This window comes from Anomaloglossus baeobatrachus, chromosome 1 (genome assembly GCF_048569485.1).
Source record: "Anomaloglossus baeobatrachus isolate aAnoBae1 chromosome 1, aAnoBae1.hap1, whole genome shotgun sequence".
NCBI lineage: Eukaryota > Metazoa > Chordata > Amphibia > Anura > Aromobatidae > Anomaloglossus > Anomaloglossus baeobatrachus.
In genome coordinates, this window is record NC_134353.1 from 484,847,405 (window position 1) to 484,870,629 (window position 23,225).

General features: G+C 45.9%; 1 protein-coding gene across 1 annotated transcript in view; it reads left to right on the forward strand.

Annotated features, from left to right (window-relative positions):
• The first annotated feature begins 1,439 nt into the window (after positions 1-1,439).
• The window catches only part of LOC142309247 (mesoderm induction early response protein 2-like), a 43,022-nt gene continuing 21,236 nt past the window's right edge, over positions 1,440-23,225 (forward strand). Inside the window, exons 1-6 of the mRNA XM_075347174.1 lie at positions 1,440-1,563; positions 3,725-3,873; positions 4,721-4,802; positions 14,662-14,756; positions 14,843-14,967; positions 16,950-17,026. Coding sequence (XP_075203289.1) covers positions 1,440-1,563; positions 3,725-3,873; positions 4,721-4,802; positions 14,662-14,756; positions 14,843-14,967; positions 16,950-17,026 — 652 coding nt within the window. The remainder of the gene's footprint in view (positions 1,564-3,724; positions 3,874-4,720; positions 4,803-14,661; positions 14,757-14,842; positions 14,968-16,949; positions 17,027-23,225) is intronic.

The window sequence follows — 23,225 nt, forward strand, 5'->3', positions numbered from 1 at the left end:
TATATCACCGCAGTCTTTGAATGTGGGGGGCTAGCTATTCTTGTCTGTTTTCTGAGGCAGAAAGTTATTCATCTTTCCTACCTTTAGGATAGTTAGTTCTCCGGCTGGGTTCGCGGTGCACAGGATGTTAGTTCACCCCTCGGCTACTTCCAGTTGTGATGGTTAGTAAGGGGATGGCGGCCAGATTAGTTGCCAATGCTCTTGTCACCTTTTGCCAATGTTTTGTGGTGGTCTTCCATGGTTCCGGATCATAACCCCGCACCCATCGCAGTGCCGCGCTGCTGAGGTAAAACGAATCTTTGAACGTAAAAAAATTGTGGGTTAGGATGAAGCGGAGCAGCGAGAGAATAAGATCACACATCTCGCCGTCCCGACCGGAGGTCCCGAGGAAGAATTGAACAGCTGCCAGTCCATCATCATGGCGGATACAGCTATACAATGATTCTATATCCGCCGTAACGATCAACATGTCAGGTTCCATATGGATGCCATTGACCCTGTTCAGCACGTCCGTTGTGTCTTTAAGAAAGGAGGGAAGTGTTTCCACTAGGGGTTTGAGATAGAAATCAATAAATTTGCACACCGGGTCACACATTCCCTCCAATCCAGACACAATCGGACGGCCGGGCGGGTCAAGGGCATCCTTGTGAATTTTGGGCAAGAAGTACAAGGAGGGCACCTTAGGGTATTTAACAATCAGACCCTCCATGACCTTCCTTGTGATGAGACCCAAGTCCAGCGCTCGCTCAAGGATCACCACAAGATCCCTGGAGAAGGAGTTGGTAGGATTAAAATCCAATTTCTTATATGTGTCTCTGTCTCTCAGCTGACGAAAGACTTCCCTTTCATATTTTGCCATAGGCCAAATTACTATATTTCCCCCCTTTGTCAGCGGGCTTTATTACGACATCCTTCCAATCCTGAAGATGTTTTAATGCCGTCCTCTGTCGGAGACTAAGGTTGTCATTGTACCGTTTTGATAATTGGGCAAAATCATTCAACACCAGTCTCGTAAATATGTCGACAGAGGGGCATAATGACAAGGGGGGAAATTTCGTAGATTTGGGCATAATCGAAGGGGGATACACACCTGCACTGTCAGGGGATTGTTCAGACTTAAGTTCCTCCAAGATTGCCAAAGCTTCTCTCTCAGCACGACTATCCAAGCCAAAAGTTGGTATATTACGAGTATGCAGTTTCTTCAGTACCAATTTTCTAGAGAAAAGATGTAAGTCTTTCATGGCTGTGAAGAAATCAAAGGAATTAGTCGGAGAGAAGGACAATCCCTTGGATAGAACCTCAGTCTGTATCCCCGACAGTGCATGAGTGGAGAGATTGATTACCTAAAGGACACGACTGTCCTTTTTTGATGTTTTTGGTGGAGCCTGTTTGGTGGCTTTCAATCTTGTGACTATGCCTGAAGTCGCAGGATTAGTACCATGGTTTACACCATCCCCGCGATTAGGGGCCGTCATTTTGTCAGCGAGAGACCAGAGACAGCAGAAGTTCAACGGGATCGTGATCCAGACTTGGACCTGAACCTGGACCTAGATCTGTACGAGGGTTGTTGCCATCTATATATTTGGTTCAATTGCTGATCTCGTAGGTCCCGTTGGAATTTCTTTATCTTAAGGGTTTGTATCTCCTTCTCCATTTTGCCAAGTTCGGAATCTACATCACCATTGAACTTGGAAAGGGCCTCAATGGATAATTTAGATTTTATTAGTAGGAGAAGTTGTTCCATCTCCTTCTCCATGTCTAAGATGGATGAGATATTAAGCTCACTGAGGAGCTGTAGATACCCCCTCGAGCAAGCGCTAGATAGATCCTCCAATTTAGTTTTAAAAGACTCACTCTCCACCGGGAAAGAGGGGAAAACTTGAACACGCAAGCCTCTCGGAATCAAGTTTTTCTGCAAATACTTGTCCAGGAACGCCCTGTTCCACCAGGTCTTGGTTCTCTTCCTCAAAAGATCCCTGTATCGTGTAATTGCCTCTTTGGTATCGACATCACCACCACAAACCTCTTCACCACTGGTGCCGGCCGCCTCAAGTGCCGAGTTGAGTTGTATGAGCCAGGCATCATCCCGGGCTAGAACACTACATATTAATGCCCATGCCGATCACCAAAACAATATCCACACTGTACAATAAACTGATTTGCGCTACTCTGCTCTCTAAACCTGCCTTTCATACATCTTGGTTATAAGACCTAGGTATGTGCCTGAATAATAAGACACTGCATTCCTCCTCCATTCACATGGATTCTCATGGTGTACAAGAAGCCAGGAAAACTCTTTCAAACTCTCCGTGATGTTACATTGGAATTCTTGCGCTATTTTAACCTCTCTGACCCTGATTGTTACTTGAGGTGTAACTTTAGATATTTGGCAGGAATGTACTGCCTATGAAAGTTTCTTGGGGGAGATGAAATGACTTCTCAAAGATATTGGTGTGTTTAAAGGGCTCATACATTCAAGAGGGGAGAGAGAGAATTACTGCCTTAGTTTAGAGTTTAATCCCCTCAGGACAACTGCAGATCAATTAGTGCGCATCTATTACTTCGGTGTGACTGTGTAAGCAGGTTATTGAGCGACTGCTGATCTGCAGGCATTCAGTGCTTCTACTCTGTCCATGATAGCAATAAATATTGGCATTAAACGTAGCTGCATATTAATGAAAGAGCACATACTGTATATATTCATATATACACATATAACCTGCAGACACATAAGACTATCATAAGGACCAAATCGCAAAAACTAGTAATTAATTACAAGAAAGAGAAAGCCGATCAAATAGTCCAAAAATGTAGATTTATTGATTAAAAAAGGTGACAGGGGAGAAAAACGGGTTACATCACTGCAAAACATCAGGTACAATTACATCAGATATAAAGATGAAAAAATCATCAGACTGAAAAATGCGCAGTCGAATATTGATGGATTAGAGATTAATAAAATACATAGCCTGAAAAAACGCTAATATAGCTATATTATTAACATACTCCTAGAGATGAAGTCAATCCTTAATGTAAGGTGTATCCCGTGCATGGAGTCAAATACAACCAACGATAATATATACAAGATCCTTAGTTAGTCCATGCAGAGAAAACACCCCACATAATAGTTTCTGATGTACCCTTCCCTATCATATTCAGATAATACGATATATACAGCATAGATATAAGTAAGTGTCCACATATATCATTAGCCAGTGTCAACTCTGAATGACCGCAATAGATGAAAGGTGAAATAATGTCATTAAATATCAAAGCTGCAAAATGATCAATCGAAAGTAATATATATATATATATATATTATACTATTTGCAGCAAGGAAAGGGTGCCATCATATATTAGAATGCAGCATGAACACTGGCCACGAACAAAATGAATGGAAAATGGGAGCAGGATGACTGCATAGCAAAGCGAGCGGAGTCAGGCAACATCTAAACAGCTCATGTTGTGGTAGGGCTGAAGTTCTGTGGAAAGGGGAACTTTAAGATTTAACTTTTTGGGGGGGGGGGAAGAATGACTGAAATTTTTTCTTTTTTCAATTAATTTCATCATTCTTTATAACAATGTAGAGTTAATGTGAATGGCCACTATAAAAACTAAAGCATCAAGTTTTGAAAAACAAAATTGGTCAGTCACCAAATTTTGGCCATAAATCTGTGTGTAGAAAATTGATAATCTTCATATTGTATCTCGATGATTTTGACAGATTCTCAGGAAAAGGACCAGCTGCTTTGGGATCCTAATATCCTACCAGAAAGAGAAGTGGAGAATTACCTCAGTCATGCAGCAGAGTACCAACACCGAGTTGGTGGAAGATATAGCCAAGATGAAGGAACTGTCAAGGATAATGAGCAGGTGAATGTGTAGACCTTGTCTGTGTCTTTACTGGTCTTAAGGTGGTGTCACACATAGCGACGCAGCAGCGATCCCGACCAGTGATCTGACCTCATCAGGATCGCTGCTGCGTTGTTACATGGTCGCTGGTGAGCTGTCAAATAGGCAGATCTCAACAGTGACCAGCCCCCAGCTAGCAGCGACGCGTGGAAGTGTAACTAAGGTAAATATCGGGTAACCAAGGAAAGCACTTCTCTTGGTTACCCGATATTACCTTAGTTACTAGCGTCCGCCGCTCTCACGCTGCCATTGCCGGCTCCCTGTTCCCTGCACTCCTAACCAGAGTACACATCGGGTTAATTACCCGATGTGTACTCCAGCTACGTATGCAGGGAGCAGGGAGCCGGCACTGGCAGCGTGAGATTGGCGGACGCTAGTAACTAAGGTAAATATCGGTTAACCAAGAAAAGGGCTTCTTGGTTAACCAATGTTTACCGTGGTTACAGCTTACCGCAGGCTGCCAGACGCCGACTCCCTGCTCCGTGCTAGCTTCAGTTCGTCGCTCTCTCGCTGTAACACACAGCGATGTGTGCTTCACAGCGGGAGAGCAACGTCCAAAAAATGAAGCGGGACATTCAGCAATGACCAGCGACCTCACAGCAGGGGCCAGGTCATTGCTGGATGTCACACACAGCGACAGCGAGGGGACGTCGCTGCTACGTCACAGAAAATGGTGACTTAGCAGCGACGTCGTTGTCGTCGTCGCTATGTGTGACACCACCTTTACCTTTGCCATGACTTAATTTGCATCAGGTTGCTTCCCTATTATTTGCATTCTGATAAGCTTCCTCTACCATGTTTTCTTTAGGCTCTCTATGAATTGGTGAAATGTAGATTTAACACAGATGAAGCTCTGAGAAGGCTGTCTTTTAATGTCAAAGTTGTACAAGGTGGGTGATGTGCAATTACATATTTGCTAAAGATGAGCAAGAAGGTTTGTGATGCCCAGTTCCCCTCTGTGGTCTGATCATCTCACACAGCTGGACTTCACTTCTGCAGCTTGCATCCTCAGGGTGGCAACTCGTAAGGTCTAGTCACAAATTTAATGCGTTTTGCTGCAACTGGGCACTATGAATATTTTTGCTCATCTCTAATGGTTACAGAAGTAATGATGAAAGTACTTCATGGCCATGCATAAATATGATGGTGTATATAAAAAGTCTACACACCCCTGTTAAAATGCCATACCACATTATTTAAGGTCTTTTTTTATTTTTCTTTGACCACTGGAGATCTTTTTTTTTTTTTTACTTGAGTTGTATAGATTATGTTCAACCCCTTAAGGACCTGGCTATTTTTATTTATTTTAATTTTTTTTGCAATTTTTTTTTCCCCCCTTATTCAAAGAGTCAGAACTTTTTTATTTTTCTCTCGATATAGTCGTGTGACAGCTTATTATTTGCGGGATGAATTGTACTTTTGAATCCATATGATCTAGTGGTAAGGGGGGGGGAAAAATCCAAGTGTGGCAAAATAACCATGAAAGTGAATTCTGCAATTTTCTTGGTTTTTATTTACAGCATTCAGTTTACCATTAAACTGACCAGGCGGTATGATTCTCCAGGTCAGTACAATTATGTAGATACCAAAATTGTATAGTTTTTTTGTTTTATTTAAGCGGGGGAAAAATTACAGACATTTTTTTGGGGGGAGCGAGAAATCTAGCTTGTTACACGACTTTGAGAGCTGCAATGTTATAAATCTTTATTATATTTAATTCTGTTGCAGCGACCAAAAAACTGCAATTGTTTTTTTGATTTTTATTTGGATTTCTTTTTATCTTATGTTGTTACCAATCAGATTTTTTTTTTTTGTGTTGATACATTAGACTTCTACGAATGCAGCGATACCAAATAGGTGTATTTTTTTTAATTTATTTTTCTTTTTCGCTCCTAATTGGGAGACCCAGACAGTGGGTGTATAGCTACTGCCCTCTGGAGGCCGCACAAAGAACTACACTTAAAAGTGTAAGGCCCCTCCCCTTCTGGCTATACACCCTCCCGTAGGAGTACAGATTCCTCAGTTTTAGCTTTGTGCGCAAGGAGGTCAGACACGCACGCATAGCTCCATTGTTTTTAGTCAGCAGCAGCTGCTGACTATGTCGGATGGAAGAAAAGAGGGCCCATACAGGGCTCCCAGCATGCTCCCTTCTCACCCCACTGTATGTCGGAGGTGTTTGTAAGGTTGAGGTACCCATTGCGGGTACGGCGGCAGGAGCCCACATGCTGATTCCTTCCCCATCCCTTTTTACAGGGCTCTGGGTGAAGTGGGATTTACTGGTCTCCAGGCACTGAGACCGGGCTCCATCTACAGCCCCTGGAGAAGATGCTGGATGGAGCGGAGTACATCAGGGACATGGCCCTGCTTCCTCAAGGTACTCTGTGTCCCCGTGCATTTGGCGCTCACACCGCAGCATGCTGGGTGTTGTAGTGCGCCGGGGGACATCAGCGCTACGGCGCTTGTGCCATGGCCTCATTCAGCTTCGCTGAAGCAGGCACACTTATAGGAATCGGTCGCGCCGGCCGCTGGGACTGCGGCGCGGCTGGCACTTGTGGTGCGCCGGGGACTTCAGCGCGGCCCGCGCTTTTACGGCGGCCGCGCTGATAACTCGAGTCCCCGGCTTTTGCGGCCTGCTTCCGTTCGTTCCCGCCCCCGGACCTGCCAGTCAGGAGAGGGGCGGGACGCTGGCCACGTCTAGGACTCGGTCACGCCGGCCGCTGGGACTGCGGCGCGGCTGGCACTTGTGGTGCGCCGGGGACTTCAGCGCGGGCCCGCGCTTTTACGGCGGCCGCGCTGATAACTCGAGTCCCCGGCTTTTGCGGCCTGCTTCCGTTCGTTCCCGCCCCCAGACCTGCCAGTCAGGAGAGGGGCGGGACGCTGGCCAGTGCATCAGCGCCGAGGGCTGGAGTCGTTTTTACATACTCCAGCCCTCACAATCGGCACAGAGGGGACACTGTTTCCCGCACTTTTGTTTGGGAACTCCCACGGACCGCCCCTCTCCACAGACGCCGGCAGCCATTCCTGCTGACACGCTGCGCTGCAGAGGGGAGCCGGGGAGACCCAGACAAGGAATTCTGCAGCCTCTTACCCGCTATTCAGCGGGCGGTAAGCAGCCCTCAGGGCTCACCCCCTCTTGTGCCAGTAGTATTCTTAGTATTTTGTTTCTACAAATACTTTGTATTGCATAGCGCTGGTCGCCCTTTGGCTATAGACTCTCTCACATTGCAGAGAGCCAGCAGCATGTCGCCCGTAAAACGCAAGGGTGCCAAGGCGCAGACATTATATGCTTCCTGCACCGCATGTGGGACTTTTCTACCGGCAGGCTCCACGGACCCCCATTGTGTGCAGTGCTCGGCCCCTGCGGCGCTTGCACAGTCGGGACCTCTGCTGGACGTGACCCAGGGTGTACCACCTGTGAATGCTGTCCAGGTGACAGGAACTGAGTTTGCAGCTTTTGCTGACAGAATGTCTCTCACTATGTCACAAATTCTTGACACATTGCGAGCTAGGCCTGTACTTCAGGCCACGGACACTGTGCAATCATTGCCCCCTGGTCCCCCTCAGCTCCAAGCTCCGGGACGGGCATATACACCTCAGGGTGAAGACTCTGACTCGGACGATGGCCCCGGGCAGCCTAAGCGGGCTCGCTATGACGGGCCTTCACATTCATCTCAATGGTCAGGATCCCAGCGAGATGAATCTATGGGTGATGAGGCGGACGTAACTGATCAGGATTCTGATCCTGGGACCGCTCTCAATCTAGATACACCAGATGGTGACGCCATAGTTAATGATCTTATATTTAACATCAATAAGATGTTAAATATTTCCCCACCAGCTCCTCTTGTGGAGGAGTCAGCTTCGCAGCACCAGAGAATCCATTTCAGATACCCTAAGCGTACTTTAAGCACTTTTCTGGACCACGCTGACTTTAGAGACGCAATCCAGAAACCCCACGCTTATCCTGAAAGGCGTTTTCCTAAACGGCTTAAAGATACACGCTATCCTTTTCCCCCTGAGGTGGTCAAGGGTTGGACCCAGTGTCCAAAAGTGGATCCTCCAATTTCCAGGCTTGCAGCTAGATCCTTGGTTGCAGTTGAAGATGGAGCGGCACTTAAAGATGCCACTGACAGGCAGATGGAGCTCTGGCTGAAATCCATCTATGAAGCGATTGGAGCGTCATTAGCGCCTTCTTTTGCAGCCGTATGGGCACTCCAAGCTATCTCAGCCGGGCTTGCGCGAGTTGACTCCGTCACACGTGCATTTGCCCCGCAGGTAGCACCATTGACCTCGCAAATGGCGGCATTCGCGTCGTACGCGATTAATGCTGTTCTTGACGCTACAAGCCGCACGGCAGTGGCGTCAGCCAACTCCGTTGTTTTGCGTAGGGCCCTGTGGTTGAGGCATTGGAAAGCAGATTCTCATTCCAAGAAGTGCTTAACCAATTTGCCTTTTTCTCGTGACCGATTGTTTGGAGAGCGTTTGGATGAAATCATCAAACACTCCAAGGGTAAGGACTCATCCTTACCGCAACACAGACAAAACAGACCCCAACAGAGGAAGGGTCAGTCTGGTTATCGGTCCTTTCGAGGACCGGGCAGGTCCCAATTCGCCTCGTCAAAAAAGACTCAAAAAGACCAGAGACGCTCAGATTCTTGGAGGTCTCAGTCACGCCCAAAAAGGACAGCCGGAGGAACCGTTGCCAAGACGGCGTCCTCCTGACTTGCGGTCTCCGATTCCCACACCCGCGGTCGGTGGGAGGCTTTCCCACTTTGGCGACATCTGGCTGTCACACGTCAAAGACCGTTGGGTGAGGGATATTCTGTCTCACGGGTGCAGGATAGAGTTCAGTTCTCGTCCGCCAACTCGTTTCTTCAGAACTTCTCCACCACCAGACCGAGCCGATGCTCTGTTCCAGGCGGTGGCCGCTCTAAAGGCGGAAGGAGTGGTGACCTCCGTCCCTCTTCAGGAACAAGGTCACGGTTTTTACTCCAATCTGTTTGTGGTCCCAAAAAAGGACGGATCGTATCGGCCCGTCCTGGATCTAAAGTTGCTCAACAGACACGTAAAAGTCAGGAGGTTCCGGATGGAATCCCTACGCTCCGTCATAGCCTCAATGTCTCAAGGAGATTTTCTAGCATCAATAGATATCAAAGATGCGTATCTCCACGTGCCGATCGCACCAGAGCATCAGCGTTTCCTACGCTTCGTCATACACGACGAACACCTGCAGTTCGTAGCGTTACCTTTCGGTCTGGCAACAGCCCCCCGGGTCTTCACCAAAGTCATGGCGGCAGTAGTAGCTGTTCTGCACTCGCAGGGTCACTCGGTCATCCCGTATCTAGACGACCTGCTTATAAAGGCACCCTCTCAAGAGGCATGCCAACACAGTCTGAAGGTGGCACTAGACACTCTCCAGAGTTTCGGGTGGATTATCAACTTTCCAAAGTCTCATCTAACCCCGACCCAATCTCTGACTTATCTTGGCATGGAGTTTCATACTCTCTCAGCGATAGTGAAGCTTCCACTGGACAAGCAGTGCTCGCTACGGACTGGAGTGCAATCTCTCCTTCAGAGCCAGTCGCACTCACTGAGGCGCCTCATGCATTTCCTAGGAAAGATGGTAGCAGCAATGGAGGCAGTCCCGTTCGCGCAGTTTCATCTGCGCCCTCTACAATGGGACATTCTACGCCAATGGGACGGGAAATCGACGTCCCTCGACAGGACTGTCTCCCTCTCTCAGACTGCCAAGGACTCTCTGCGTTGGTGGCTTCTCCCCACCTCATTGTCACAGGGAAAGTCGTTCCTTCCCCCGTCCTGGGCAGTGGTCACGACGGATGCGAGCCTATCAGGGTGGGGAGCGGTGTATCTCCACCACAGGGCTCAGGGGATGTGGACTCTGGAAGAGTCCACCCTGCAGATCAATGTTCTGGAAATCAGAGCAATCTATCTTGCCCTGCGAGCCTTCCAACAATGGCTGGAAGGCAAGCAGATTCGGATTCAGTCGGACAATTCCACGGCGGTGGCGTACATCAACCACCAAGGGGGAACACGCAGTCGCCAAGCTTTTCAAGAAGTCCAACGGATTTTGACGTGGGTGGAAAGCAGAGCGTCCACCATATCCGCAGTTCACATCCCAGGCGTGGAAAACTGGGAAGCAGACTTTCTCAGTCGCCAGGGCATGGACGCAGGAGAATGGTCCCTTCACCCGGACGTGTTTCAGCAGATCTGTTGCCGCTGGGGGACGCCGGACGTCGATCTGATGGCGTCACGGCACAACAACAAGGTCCCAGTTTTCATGGCACGGTCTCACGATCACCGAGCACTGGCGGCAGACGCCTTGGTTCAGGATTGGTCGCAATTCCGACTCCCCTATGTGTTCCCACCTCTAGCATTGTTACCCAGAGTTCTCCGGAAAATCAGGTCCGACTGCCATCGAGCCATACTCGTCGCTCCAGATTGGCCAAGAAGGTCGTGGTACCCGGATCTGTGGCATCTCACGGTAGGCCAACCGTGGACACTACCAGACCGTCCAGATTTGCTGTCTCAAGGGCCGTTTTTCCATCTGAATTCTGCGGCCCTGAACCTGACTGTGTGGCCATTGAGTCCTGGATCCTAGCGGCCTCAGGTTTATCTCATGAGGTTGTTGCCACAATGAGACAGGCTAGAAAACCATCCTCAGCTAAGATCTATCACAGAACGTGGAAGATATTCTTAGCGTGGTGCTTGGCTCAAGGGTTTTCTCCCTGGCCATTTGCATTGCCAATTTTTCTTTCCTTCCTGCAGTCTGGGTTGGAAAAAGGTTTGTCGCTTAGCTCTCTTAAGGGTCAAGTCTCCGCGCTATCCGTATTCTTTCAGAAGCGCTTGGCACGGCTTTCTAAAGTACGCACGTTTCTCCAAGGAGTTTGTCATATCGTTCCTCCTTACAGACGGCCATTGGAACCCTGGGATCTGAACAAGGTTCTCATTGCTCTCCAGAAGCCGCCTTTCGAGCCTTTGAAAGAAGTTCCCCTTTCTCGGCTTTCACAAAAGGTAGTTTTTCTTGTGGCGGTCACGTCTCTTCGAAGAGTGTCCGAGCTGGCGGCGTTATCTTGCAAATCTCCCTTCCTGGTGTTTCACCAAGACAAGGTAGTACTGCGTCCAATTCCAGAGTTTTCTCCCAAGGTGGTTTCTTCCTTTCATCTCAATCAGGATATCACTTTGCCATCTTTGTGTCCGCATCCAGTTCACCAATTTGAAAAGGGTTTACATCTGTTGGACCTGGTGAGAGCACTCAGGATTTACATTTCTCGCACGGCGGCTCTACGCCGTTCTGATGCGCTCTTTGTCCTAGTCGCTGGTCAGCATAAGGGATCGCAAGCTTCCAAATCCACCCTGGCGCGGTGGATCAAGGAACCAATTCTTCACACATACCGTTCTGCTGGGCTTCCGATTCCATCTGGACTGAAGGCCCATTCTACCAGAGCCGTGGGTGCGTCCTGGGCATTGCGGCATCAGGCTACGGCTCAGCAAGTGTGCCAAGCGGCTACCTGGTCGAGTCTGCACACGTTTACCAAACACTATCAAGTGCATACCTACGCTTCGGCAGATGCCAGCCTAGGTAGACAGGTCCTTCAGGCGGCGGTGGCCCACCTGTAGGAAGAGGCTGTCTGACAGCCCGTTCATGTGGTATCTTTTTACCCACCCAGGGACTGCTTTTGGACGTCCCACTGTCTGGGTCTCCCAATTAGGAGCGAAAAAGAAGAAGGGAATTTTGTTTACTTACCGTAAATTCCTTTTCTTCTAGCTCCAATTGGGAGACCCAGCACCCGCCCTATTTGTTCTTAGGGTTTCGTTTTTTCGGGTGCACATGTTGTTCATGTTGTTTCTTAAGTTCTCCGATCGTGTTATCGGATTGAATTTGTTTTTGAAACTGTTATTGGCTTTCCTCCTTCTTGCTTTGGTACTAAAACTGAGGAATCTGTACTCCTACGGGAGGGTGTATAGCCAGAAGGGGAGGGGCCTTACACTTTTAAGTGTAGTTCTTTGTGCGGCCTCCAGAGGGCAGTAGCTATACACCCACTGTCTGGGTCTCCCAATTGGAGCTAGAAGAAAAGGAATTTACGGTAAGTAAACAAAATTCCCTTCTTCTTTAATTTTTAATTTGGTAAAAGGGGGGTGATTTTAGCTTTATCTTTTTTGCAAAAAAAAACAAACAAAAAAACTGTGTTAGAAGCACATGTCGACTGATTTGACATGCATGGAAAGATGCGGGCTGGGTGTGCGATCCCGCATCAAAGACGGGGGATGACACAGTACGTTGTTAAAGGTGGAAAGAGTTCTGAAATGTGTCTTTTGGGATGATTTTTTTGCATGACACAAAGCTGGCATTTAACAATGTGTGTAGACTTTCTGTAACTGCTGTAAATTCTAAAGCCTTTTAACTTCCCCTGTACCATTGATTTATGCAATTTGTTAAAAGGCTACTGCTGCTACTTTATATATATATATGTATATAGTCTCATATACCTGAGTGAGATAATACAGCCAATGCCTGATACATGATGCCCATGGAGTGGACAGCTTATATCACATGTCTGGTTCTCTTTAAGAATGAGAATCACTTCTTGCAGGTAGGAAAAGGTTTATTGCAGCAGCAAAATAGAAATGTATACACCTTTCCTCTTTATAGTTGACATTTCATAAAGAGTAGACAATGGTGAATTTATTTTAGGAGATTTGAATTCTGCTTGAATTTTACCTGCATGAATTCAGCAAAATGATCGCCAGCTGGCTGCCATTTTGCTGAACCACAATGTGACAGCAAATGGTTAGTTGTACTTTTTTTTTTTATCTTTAAATATCTCACTGATCAACGCAACTGCTCGCTCTCACCTGTACTGTCCTTTGTGGCTATTATTACCATAATGCACTAAAACCTAGGGCCTCTTGGTGCTAGACCAAGACTTCTGGCTGCGAACAGACCCAGGAGACCTCTGCTCATGTGTAGCCATGCATAAATATGATAAACATTTTATTAGTTGCATTTAAGAGCAAAAGTCATGTCCATAAACCACTTCCAGCACAGCTAAAAAGATATCATTGTTGAAAGTCATCAGTCAGGGGAAGGCTACAAAATAATTACCTATAACATGCAAGATTGTGAAAACTGTCTTCAATAAGTGGCTGCAATTTTGCACAACAGTGATCTTACCTAGAACTGGACGCCCCTCAAAAATGGAAGAAAAGACAAGAAGAAATTTAGTCTGGTAGGCTGCTTTGGGGCTTACACCAACATTAAAGGAGCTGCAAGAATGTCAAGTACTAGTTGCATACTGCATGTGACAGCAATCTACCATATTCATATGCCTAGCCTGTGGGGTAGGGGTGGGAAGAGGGAAGCCTTTTCTCACAATGAAAAACCTCCAAACTTGGCAGTTTTCCCAACACCTACATCAATTTTACCAAAAGTGTGTGGGGAAAATGTGTTATGGTCTGGCCAAGGTTAAACTTTTTGTCCATAGTTCCAAAAAGTATGTTTGGTGCATAGTGCAACACTAAGCAACATCAAAAGAACACCATACCCACTATGGAGCATAGTGGAGACAGCATAATGCTGGGGCTTTAGTCAAAAGTAGAGGGAATTATGAATCGTTCCAAATATAACTCAATTTTGAAAAAAGACCTTTAGGTCTCTGTCACCAGATTTTCCTCATAAAAATAGGACCAGCCAGCGCCTGTAAGCCCTGATATACAGCTTTTTGAAATGCTGTATATTTTTTCCCCGTTTGCTGTGCAAGGCAAAAAAATACCTTTTTATTATATTTCCCTATGGGGTGGTCCGATCCAATGGGTGTTGCTGGTCTTGATGTCGCTGACCTCCTTTCTTCTGGTTATCAATAGCCTTCGGCCCTGCTTTGTGTGGATGACACATCCTACGTCATCCACACAGTGGCCTCCAGCACACTGTTGTGCATGCGTAATTCTCTCTGCCCTGCTAAGGAAAGGCCAAAGAGCTCAGGTGCATGCGCCCTACAATACTTTGCCCATCCACAGGTGAGTATAATAAACGGTCTTTTCATTGCCTTACAGAGTTGATTGGGGACATGTATACAGCATTTCAGAATGCTGTATATGAAAGCCTATAGGTGGTAGCCCTACTTTTATATGTGAAAAGCCGTGAGACTGGCTACTTTTTAAGAGGAAATTCACCTTTCAGCAAGACAACACCACTAAATGTACTCCAAATCAACAAAAGCATGACTTTACCAAACACTTATGGAATGTGATTGAATATCTGTGGGTCAACCTGAAGAAGGTTGTACACAGATGCTCCCGTAATCTGACACATATGGGGAATTACTGCAAAAAAAAAGTGGACAAAGACTGCCAGTTCTAGATGTGCCATGGTGATAGACCACTACCTAAAAAGACTGAATGCTGTCATAAAAAGTATTTGTTTAAGGGTGTGTGTATTTGTGCAGCTACATTATTTTAGTTATTTTTCCACTCAAAAATATATTTTTTTTTGTTTCAATTGAACTTTACACACAGTTCTGAAATTTTGTCTTGGGATTTTTTTTTTTTTTATTTTACACGACAAACCTGGCTTTTCAACGTGTGTGTGTGTGTGTGTGTGTGTGTGTGTGTGTGTGTGTGTGTGTGTGTGGCTTTTTAGATCTATTGTATATGCTGTGTAAAGTTGCATATTGCAAGACAATACTCCTGACTTGGCTTTGTAGTTTCGTTTAATCCTAATGTCCTTTTCAGGTCATCTCTGTGCATGGAGTGAGGATGAGTGTAGAAGTTTTGAGCAAGGGTTTCGTGTCTATGGTAAAAACTTCCATCTTATTCAGGCCAACAAGGTAAGGTTCTTCGTAAGATGTTTAAGCGCTTGAGAACTTCTGAGCTCGAATAGTGTAATTTTCCCTATTGTCATTTGTTCGCCAAGGTCCGTACACGGTCAGTGGGGGAGTGTGTACAGTACTACTACACCTGGAAGAAGTCTGAACGCTTTGAGCACTTCACACAGAGCCGTCTGGGAAGGAGAAGGCCGCTGATGAACACTGCATCAGTGTGAGTTATTGTTGGCAGCTAAAATTGTTAATAGCATGGCACAGATTTAAAAATAATAATGTGGAATGTTTTATTACATAGTTACATAGTTACTTAGGTTGAAAAAAGACCTAGGTCCATCTAGTTCAACCTTCCTCCACCAGTTTTATATTTGGTCACTAAGTCATTTATAACCAACAATGTTGTGTGTAGTGAGGAAATCATCCAGCCCTTTTTTAAAAGTTGTTCTAGTATCAGCCATTACTACCTCTTGTGGTAGGGCATTCCACAGTCTGACTGCTCTAACTGTAAGGCTACATGCCCACGCTGCATCTTTTTGTGTTCAAAAACTGCAGCCAAAACTGCAGCCAAAATGCAGCCAAAACTGCACCTTGTCAGAGAGAGCCTGGAAATGTCACAAAAAACGCATGTAATTTTAGGTGCGTTTTTGGTGCGTTTTTCACACCCTGCGTATTTGCTGCGTTTTTGTGACAAATGTTGACAAAAACGCAGGAAGAATGAACATGCTGTATTTTATTTGTCACAAACCTTTGACAAATAAAGCGCTGACAAATAAACTGGAACGTGCACATGACAAATCTGACTTCTCATAGACTTTGCTGGGAAGTCAAATGTCAGAAAGTTCTGACAACAAAACTGCAGCCAAAAAAGCAGCAAAAAAGCAGGAAAAAAAGCAACGTGCGCATGTAGCCTTAAGAACCCTTTCCTATTTAGCTGTCGGAATCGCTTTTCTTCCACTCGCAGTAAGTGCCCCTTGGTCCTTAGTATTGTCTTTGGAAGAAATAAGTCATGTGCCAGTCCTTTATATTGACAACACATGTGTTTATACATAGAAATGAGATCTCCTCTGAGACGTCTTTTTCTAAGCTAAACATATCTAACTTTTTCAACCTGTCATCATATGGGAGGCCTTCCATTCCTTGTAATAGTCTAGTTGGCCGCCTTTGAACTGCCTCTAACTTCTGAATGTCCTTTTTTAAAATGTGGAGCCCAAAACTGGTTCCCATATTCCAGATGTGGCCTTACAAGTGATTTATAGAGGGGTAACAATACGTTGGGATCACTGGATCTAATCTCTTTTTATACACCCTAAAATCTTGTCTACTTTAGAAGCTGCTGCTTGACATTGAGTGCTGCTGCTCAGCTTATTTGTAATGAGAATACCCAAGTCCTTCTCCTGTTCTGTAGTCCCGAGTTTACTTCCATTTAATGTATACGCAGCTATAGGATTACTCCGTCCTAGGTGCATTACTTTACATTTAGCAACATTAAATCTCATTTGCCAAGTATCTGCCCATTCTGGCATCTTATCCAGATCTTTTTGTAATATTGTACTATCAAGGTCAGTTTTTAATATCCTACATAGTTTGGTGTCATCAGCAAAGACTGACACTTTACTATCAATCTCATCCACAAGGTCATTAATAAAGAGATTAAAAAGAATTGGTCCTAGCACAGATCCCTGCGGTACCCCACTGCTGACTATAGCCCATTTAAAGAATGTACAATTTATGACTACTCTTTGTTTCCTATCTTTTAGCCAATTCCTTACCCAGTTGCATATAGTTTCCCCTAGTCCTTGCTTCTGGAGCTTTAGTATAAGGCTATTGTGTGGTACAGTATCAAATACCTTTGCAAAGTCCAAATAAATCACATTAGCTGCATTACCAATATCCAGGTTTGCACTTACCCCCTCATAGAACCCCAACAGGTTGGTTAGACACGACTTTCATGAATCCATGCTGTTTATCAGTTATTATATTATTTTCTGAAATATATTTTTGCATGTCATCCCTTAAAATGCCCTGAAAAACTTTGCAAAAACTGATGTCATGCTTACTGGACGGTAGTTGCCTGGATCTACCCTCTTACCTTTCTTAATATTGGTACCACATCAGCAATCCTCCAATCCTGAGGCACCAACCCTGTAACAAGCGAGTCTAAAAATGTATTTATTTGTTTGTTTTTCTCCTCTGTTATAGTGAGTATGACTGTGATATGCAGAATATGGATTGTCCATTTGGATTGAGGGGATCTGCATTCAGGAAAGATGGTATTGGTGAGACTGGTTTATATGTATTCTTACTACTTGTACATTCTGACATCTAGTCTGTATCTTGGCCTTTACTGTTGTATAATTCTTAACCCCTTCACAACACTTGACATACCTATACATCATGGTCAGATGGGGGTTCCCAACCAATGACTTATAAGTATGTCATTGTGATCGTGCAGGAACAGGATCTTGGCGTAGGTGATAGCAGACCTCTGTCGGTCACAGCCATGGTCGGTGCCTGCGCCTCCCTCAGTTGTTTCAGCCCCTAAATACTGAGGTCAATAGTGATTGCTGCATTTAGGAGCATGGGTGACGGAGTGTGCTTCCTCTCCCACACAACTGGCACCCCTGCAACATAATCGAGGAGCATGGTCTAAAAGGCTTTCTACCACTGTCACTGATACTTGTGCATTGCATCAGTGATCAGAGTATGGACCAAGTAAAAAATTAGTAAAAAAAAGTAATCACAAAAAATGTAAGGCTCTGCATTCCCTTTAATGAGGCAGAGGGAGTAATTTGGCCTATTATCCAGTAGTGAAAACTCTTTTATTGATGAAAAGATATTTTTTCACATGAAGAATCAACAAAAACGTTTCGGCTGTTTGCCTTCTTCAGTTTTTTATAGTTTTTTATATGACTCTAGGAGAATAATTATGGATTCATACTAGAACATATTCTGTTGTCATCGTAGTAGAACGCTTATAGTGTATGCATCGGTAAACAAGTGTCAAACCATCATAGCTAATAAATGACAATTAGGTCATCATGAACTGTGTTCATCAGTGTCCAGGAAGGGATTCCCTTCCTGGACACTGATGAACACCGTTCATGATGTCATTTATTACCTATGATGGTTTGATACTTGTTTACCGATGCATACACTATAAGCGTTCTACTATGATGACAACAGAATATGTTCTAGTATGAATCCATAATTATTCTCCTAGAGTCAGATAAAAAACTATAAAAAACTGAAGAAGTCAAACAGCCGAAACGTTTTTGTTGATTCTTCATGTGAAAAAATATCTTTTCATCAATAAGAGAGTTGTCATTTCATTTTTTGAGTGCCGGAGTTTACTTTTCTAATATACTATACAATTTACTCCTGAGCACCTAAATATACAGTGAGCATAGCTATACTATTGCTTACATTATCCAGTTGTGTCCGTCATCTTAAGCGTGCATAAAAGTGTGCTCGACCCCAGTTTTTTGCAGTTCTGAAAAGATAGACACTGTTGAACAAAAGCCAGATGGAGTACAGAGTAACTGCCACCTCAGCTGCCTCCTTTATAGAGAATTAAACCCTTGGAGTGTCATCTGAATGTCATTTTGAGATTTAGATGGAAACACTGATTAAGTGCTCAGCATTGTGCATGGGATAAATGTAATCCAAAATTTTATGTGTATTGGTACTGTTATGTTACTGGTAACGCATAAGGCTTCCTAAAAGCGTTATATCCCCCGCACCTCAAAAAAAATCCAGCAAAATCTGTACTACCAAATTCAAATGCCCCGCCTTTCTGAGTCCCACAATCTGCCTGAACCACATTTAATGTCATTGTTTGCGTTTTCTGTTGAAATAAGAGCCTGCCTAATTTACGAGGTGTTTGTTTCCAGAAACATGAGCTGGGTACTAACTACCATGACAGTTTGCAATTTTCACTCTGCAATATCCATTGCTGCTTGCTTCTGGAAAACATCCTTGGAGTCAAAATCATTACCACACCTGTAGATACATTCTCACAGAAGTGTAATTTTCAAAATGGGGTCACTTGTGGTTGGGGGGGTTCCTGCTCCTTTTCCATTTAGGAACTCTGTATATGGATTCCAAAAACTATTGTAGGAAAATCTGTGCTCCAAGAGTCAAATAGTTAAATACCGTGTTTTTTGGATTATAACATTCACTTTTCTTCCCAAAAATTTGGGAGGAAAATGAGGTGTGCGTCTTAAAATCCGAATATAGCTTACTAGGTGGTGGCGAATTGGCGCTGGGGGCTGGTTGCCTCTATGTGCAGGCGGCCTGCTGGTTCCTCTCTCTGCGGATGGCCAGCTGGCAGTGGAAGCTGCAGTGGGTGTCTCAGATGGGGTGGGGCCTCCACCAATATAGCTGATACCAGGAAGCAACGTTATTTTTCTAAGTCCACGTGGGCATGGAGTTGATTATAATAGAAGACCCCCAGATGGGTGTGGTGCAGGGGGGACAAAAGAAGTGGACGGGAGGAAGCATCACCACGCCCACCAACCAAAGGTCCTTCTAGCCATTGGGATTTAGCCACAACCCTGCCAGCACATACCCACCGCTGCCATCACAGACTCCACCTGCATCTACCCTGCCTCCTGTGACTCCACTCCACCAACGCTCGGATGTTTAGATTTTGAAATCCAAAAAAGTAAAGTTTAGAAAATTAGATGCTTGGTGAGTGGCCTCGGCAAAGGAGCAGATAATATATTCATAGTCCTCCCCTCTGTTTGTTAGAATTAGCATAAGCATTATACAAACAATTCACTTTGTCTTGAAGGACCTGTGTGAGGTCATACCCATGTGACCTGGTATCCAGCTTTGGTGGCTGAGGCACCGCCCCTTCTGGTCACATGGCTATGACCTCACACAGGTCCTTCAACAGACAAAGTGAGTCGTTAGAATTAGCATAAGTATTATACAAACAGAGGGAGGGGATAACTATGAATATATTATCTGCTCCATTGCTGATGTCACTCAACTAGCTGCTCATTTTATAACCTTTACGGTTTTGGATTTCAAAACCTAAACATCCGAGTTGACCACGTCAGTTTTGTAGAGAATCAGCCTGATAGTGCCAGTATAGTGCTGGCTTTAACTTGTATACGAAAATCCTGGTGATTTTAGTTTCGAATCCTGGTTCCCTTTAAAGGACTAATAAACTTCTTTAGATGGAGAGGTGCAGTTTATAGAATGGTGTCACTTTTGGGTACTTTGACACATAGGCCTCTCAAAGTCACTTCAAATATAATGTGCGCATCCCTAAAATTTTGTTACATTTATTATATTTTTATAAATAAACACAAATCATATTGACCAAACTTTACCACTAACATGAAGTAGAATAATCTCAGAATCACTGGAATATATTAAACTATTACAGAATTATTTCCACATAAAGTGACACGGGTCAGAATTCAAACAATTTGGCCTGGCCGGAAAGGTATCACAGGCTTGGTGGTGAAGGGGTTTAACCCCTTAACGACCCATGACGTACTGGGTACGTCATGGATCGTGTGCCGGTAAGCCCCGCCCCCTGCCGCCGGTAGGCGGCCGCGATCTGCGCACATATCAGCTGTTATCAACAGCTGACGTGTGCCTGCTAGCCGCTGGTGGAATCGCTTCCACCTGCGGCCATTAACCCCTTAAATTTTGCTGCCAAAATCTGGCAGTGATATGTATATGGGCGCCGCCATAACAGTCAACTTACCCCGTTACCTCTGTAGCTGAGATCTGCAGATAGATAATAGCGATCGGATTGCTGATCGCTATAGACCCCTAGGGGGACTAGTAAAATAAAAAAAAAGTAAAAAAAAAGTTTTAAACAATTAAAAAAAATAAAAAAACCTAAAAGTTCAAATCACCCCCTTTCACCCCATTGAAAATTAAAGGGTTAAAAAAATAAAAAATACACACACATATATATTGGTATCGCCGCGTTCAGAAATGCCCGATCTATCAAAATATAAAATCAATGAATCTGATCAGTAAACGGCGTAGCGGCAAAAAAAATCCAAACGCCAAAATTACGTTTCTTTATCGTTCCTATATGAGACCCAGACATAGGGTGTATAGCTTCTGCCTCCGGAGGACACACAAAGTACTACACTAAAAAGTGTAGCTCCTCCCTCTGAGCATATACACCCCCTGGATAACAAGATCTAGCCAGTTCATTGCTTTGTGTTCAGGAGGCACACATCCACACATGCATTCTCATCTGATTTTTCATTTTTGGAAAGTTTTTGAAGAAAAGCGGGTCCAAGCCTGGACTCCCGGCATGTCCCTTCTCACCCCACTGTGTCGGCGGTGCTGTTAAGGTTGATTTACAAGGCTGGAGCCTTACATGCCGCGCTCCTTCACCATCCCTCGGGCTCTGGCTTGAAGTGGGAGCCAGCACGGTCCTCCTTGCCTTGCAGGAGACCGGTCTCCATCCGCAGCCCTTCAGGATCCTGCTGGACGGAGCACTCATCCCCAGGGACTTGGAACCCTGCGTCTCAGCAAGCTAAGTACCTGAGACGTTTATATTCGGGGGGTCCCGGTACTTTATTATGGTGGGAGAGTGTGCTGTGTAACTTTTGTGACATTTCCGGCCGGTTCTCTGGCTGTCGCCTGAGAACTGCGCCGATGGTGACTGCGCGCCGGCCGCATCGCTTAAATTTAGGCCCCGGCTTCGCCGGAGGCCTACTTTCGATTTCACTGCCCTCGAATGTCAATCATGCAGAGGGACAGTGCGGCTCCACCCAGCGGCCGTTCGGCACAGGGGAGGGACACTCCTCTCTGAGTAAATGTCCCCTCCCCTGTAAATCTCCTTGGCCCTCCAGATCCCGCTCTCAGAGCAGGTCCCGCCCCCTCTCCTCGCTCCGGCGCCATTTTCTCAGCGTTTTTTCTCTGGATCAGCGCTGGCTGCAGCATCCCTGCTAAGCTGCTTGGGGGTCCGGGCTATTGGATCTGGAGGGCACACAAACGGGCTGGTAAGCCACAACCTCCGGTTGTGGACCTTCTTATATACTCTCTGGGGGTCATTCTGGCTCAGAGCCCCACTTCAGCAGCATGTCTCACACGAGGAGCAAGGCTGCAAGGCTGTACTCAATATGCACTGCATGTAAGCTCATACTGCCTGAACCGAGCACATATCCACATTGTGATGCCTGCTCTAACCTGACAATGCCTCAGCCTGGAATCGCACCCACAGTGGTCCCTCCGGCTGCTCCTGCTCCTGTGGCTGAACCCCCGGCTTGGGTAGAATCCTTCTCTAGGTCGATCTCCCAGTCTTTTGCCGACTCCATGGGACAGCTGTCCTGGACTTTGCTGAGCATGCATCAGCCCACCTTCTCAGGGCGCCTCTGCTGCTAGGGCCCTCTCAGCGGAGCTCACAGAGGATTCCTCATCTGGTCCCAGACCCCGTCCTCCTAAAAGGAGACGCAGGGTTCCCTCTCCTTCCTCGTCTCGCGGCTCTGATTCACGAACTGACTCGCAGGACGAGGAGGATGCCTTTACTGGGGGCTCGGACGCTACCTCCATGTGCCCCATTGATCTGTCCGAAAGTGACGCAGATGTTAGTGATTTGATTGCGTCCATTAATTCTGTACTGGACCTCAATCCGCCAGTATCAGAGGAGCAACCCTCTCTGGCAGAAAAGCACCAGTTTACCTTGCCTAAGAGGACAAGGAGTGTGTTCTTTAACCACTCCAGTTTTCAGGCCACTGTGACCAAGCCTAGGGCCTGTCCTGACAAACGCTTCCCAAAGCGTGGTTCTGATGACCGTTTTCCCTTTCCACCTGAGGTGGTCAAGGAATGGGCTCATTCACCAAAGGTAGACCCCCCGGTGTCTAGACTCTCAGCCCGAACCGTTGTATCAGTGGCTGATGGCACCTCTCTTAAGGATTCCACTGACCGCCAGGTTGACCTTCTGGCCAAATCTGTATATGAAGCGGCAGGGGCCTCGTTCTCCCCATCTTTTGCAGCAGTGTGGGCTCTCAAAGCCATCTCTGCTTCTCTAGAGGAGATGCATTCCCTCACCAGGGAATCTATGCCCGAAATGGTTGCCTTAACTTCCCAAGCTTCAGCTTTTTCATCCTATGCCATGTCTGCCATGCTGGAGGCTTCTCACCGCACTGCGGTGGCTTCGTCTAATTCCCTCGCTATCCGCAGGATCTTGTGGCTTCGAGAGTGGAAGGCAGATGCTTCTTCAAAGAAGTACCTTGCTAGGCTCCCTTTTGCTGGATCCAGGCTATTCGGTGAACAACTGGATGAAATTATTAAGGAGGCTACTGGCGGGAAGAGTACTTCCATGCCACAAACTAAAAACCAGGAAACCTGCCCAGGGTAGGAACCAGTCGAGGTTTCGTTCCTTTCGTTCCTCCAACTGGTCATCCTCTAAGCCCTCGGCCTCGTCCACTAACTCAGCCAAGGACCAAAAATCCAACTGGCGCACAAAGGCGCGTCCACAGAAGACCGCAGGAG